This window comes from Gossypium arboreum, chromosome 9 (assembly GCF_025698485.1).
Source record: "Gossypium arboreum isolate Shixiya-1 chromosome 9, ASM2569848v2, whole genome shotgun sequence".
Classification (NCBI taxonomy): Eukaryota; Viridiplantae; Streptophyta; class Magnoliopsida; order Malvales; family Malvaceae; genus Gossypium; species Gossypium arboreum.
This window is the reverse complement of record NC_069078.1, coordinates 3,738,528-3,740,745: the sequence shown is the minus strand read 5'-3', so window position 1 is coordinate 3,740,745 and position 2,218 is coordinate 3,738,528. Positions and strand designations below refer to the sequence as shown.

Sequence of the window (2,218 nt, the reverse complement as noted above, 5' to 3'; positions counted from 1 at the left end):
TGCATAACCATGGTAATAACATGCATTCCTCATCCTTATTGTCATATAGATGAAAATGGACTTCTTGAACTCGAAACCGACAAGCGTTCCATCTTCGGTTCAGTTGCTATGTTCAAAAGGACCACATATATCATTCCAGCTGCCTTTAAACAAGATGGCTAAATTCAACTCAAAACCGTAACCCCAAATCCTATTTACAAGTTAGGGATCAGGATTTGGAGTTTCGAGGTCACGAGTCATGGACTCAGGGCTCATGGTAGCAAACAAGAATATAATATCAATGCCTAATAAAAGAAACCACATCAACAAATAAAACCATCACTAAACAATAACCTTTCAATAGATTTGTCTTCTAGTGAACCAAGCAGCAAAATATATCAGTATGAAACTACCAAATGAGAAAAAGTACTCAAACTCAGTTCCACATTTCATCAATTCACCATAATAACAAACAAAAATTTCTCTCAGGTAAATCTAACAAGCCAAACACAATTCAGCTTCATCAGCATTTAAAATTCCTAGCTCTTTGAGGATTGCTTTTCCTTAGTCTTCTGGATTTTCAGAACCTTCTTCACAATCTTTTGCTCTTCCACTAAGAAGGCTCGAATTATCCTTAAAATGATATAAAAACCAGAAAAAGAGAAGAATAAGATTTTGCAACTATCACAACAAATTAAAAACAAGCTATTAAATCATGCACAAAGTAGTACCTTTCTCTAACAGCACTTCCAGACAAAACACCACCATAGGCACGATTCACCGTCCTACGGTTCCTAGGCAACCGAGACCGCTTGTATTCAGCAGGTCTCAAGTGAGGAATCTGCAAACAAGCCATATAAGAAAACCATTAGAGCAAAGCTCAAAACTACACAACTCAAACCCGATCAGCCACACATCCAGTAATAACTGAAACATAGCTTACTCCGACAAGTAACATGAAAACAAAATACTCTTCATATCAATCAACAAGGTTTTACATTTCTACTAGATATGCAGCAAGTATAGTAAAATCAAGTGAGACAGTTTGAATTTTGTAAACTGCTTCAAAGTGAAGTGCAATAAAGGGCTCCACAATAATGAACTTATCACCAGTTCCTAAAGTAGAAAACAAGTTTTGACCATTATTTTCAATTTTTATAGATCTTAAAACTATGAAACTAAACAAATCTTAAACAGTATCAGAATCTATGTTTAATTCGCTACACAAAGTTCAATATGCAAACATGAAAATGAATATAAACAGAGATACCCAAATCATCATTTTCTCAATCAAATAAACAAAGGCGTAGCTACATTTCATACTTAGTCCCAACAATAGAAATCCAAATTTCCAACTAAAAACAAAACAACATAGCTTAAAATCATAATAATAAAATGAACTTACACCCTGAATTCGCTTTCCAGTAACAGGACACTTAGGCCCACTCGCTCTCTTCTTAGTAGTCTGATAGATCAATTTCCCACCTTTAAAAAAGAAAGAATGGATGAAAACCCATTATTTTCAAACAATTTTCAAAAAAATAACAAGAGAGCAGCAAAAGCGGCAGGCGTCATTGTGGGAACTTCAAAACTTACCGGGGGTCTTAACGACACGGTGTTGATTGGATTTGGTAGCATAGCTATGGCGACTACGGTAAGTGAGCCTTTGAACCATTTTTGATAGTTTTTAAGGCTTTGGGTTTTATTTTCTCAGCTCTAGTTTTAGAAAGAAACGCGAAAGCCAGAGCGAAGGCCAAAGGGGCCGAGTGAAGGAGAAGGGAGTCTATAAATACCCATTCTTTTGATGTAAGCCCTAGATCGGACGGTTCTAATTTGGTCTTTTTCTTATCAACGGCTAAAGTTATGCAGCACGTGTGCTTTCTGTTTAAAGATAAATAATTTTTTAATCTTATTTATATTATTTTTTAAACTCTTTACTGAGTTTAGTGTACAAGTCATCCTGATATTAATTCAGTTAAAAATTACAAAAATATTATTTCGTAATTAAAATATGTAATATTATTTAAAAGTATTTTAATCATTTCACTTAAAAATAAAAATAAAAAATATATACAAAAGGTGAGATTTAAACCCACACCAAATGCATTACTAAAACGTTTAATTTATCTATCAACTAAAGTTTTATTTTGATAATTTTAACATTTTAATTTTATTATGCATACTCTATTACATTCATCAGTTGTATATATACACTTCTATTTAAATTATTGATTAAGTT

General features: G+C 33.1%; 1 protein-coding gene across 1 annotated transcript; it reads right to left on the bottom strand.

The window, feature by feature from the left end:
- Positions 1–310: 310 nt before the first annotated feature.
- On the bottom strand, positions 311–1,773 carry LOC108454076 (60S ribosomal protein L34). The gene is made up of 4 exons (XM_017752387.2): positions 1,576–1,773; positions 1,385–1,464; positions 711–820; positions 311–612 (listed from the first exon to the last, which is right to left on the bottom strand). The coding sequence occupies exons 1-4, from the start codon at positions 1,652–1,654 to the stop codon at positions 519–521; spliced, it is 363 nt and encodes a 120-aa protein (XP_017607876.1). The 5' UTR covers positions 1,655–1,773; the 3' UTR covers positions 311–518.
- Between the last annotated feature and the right edge of the window lie 445 nt (positions 1,774–2,218).

What these genes read in the sequence shown, in the direction of transcription:
- LOC108454076 (XM_017752387.2), bottom strand. Translation starts at nt 1,654, where the DNA reads ATGGTTCAAAGGCTCACTTACCGTAGTCGCCATAGCTATGCTACCAAA. An exon ending in CCGTGTCGTTAAGACCCCCG is followed by an intron (nt 1,465 to 1,575) that starts GTAAGTTTTGAA and finishes TCTTTTTTAAAG; the next exon opens with GTGGGAAATTGATCTATCAG. An exon ending in CTGGAAAGCGAATTCAGGGT is followed by an intron (nt 821 to 1,384) that starts GTAAGTTCATTT and finishes GCTTGTTTGCAG; the next exon opens with ATTCCTCACTTGAGACCTGC.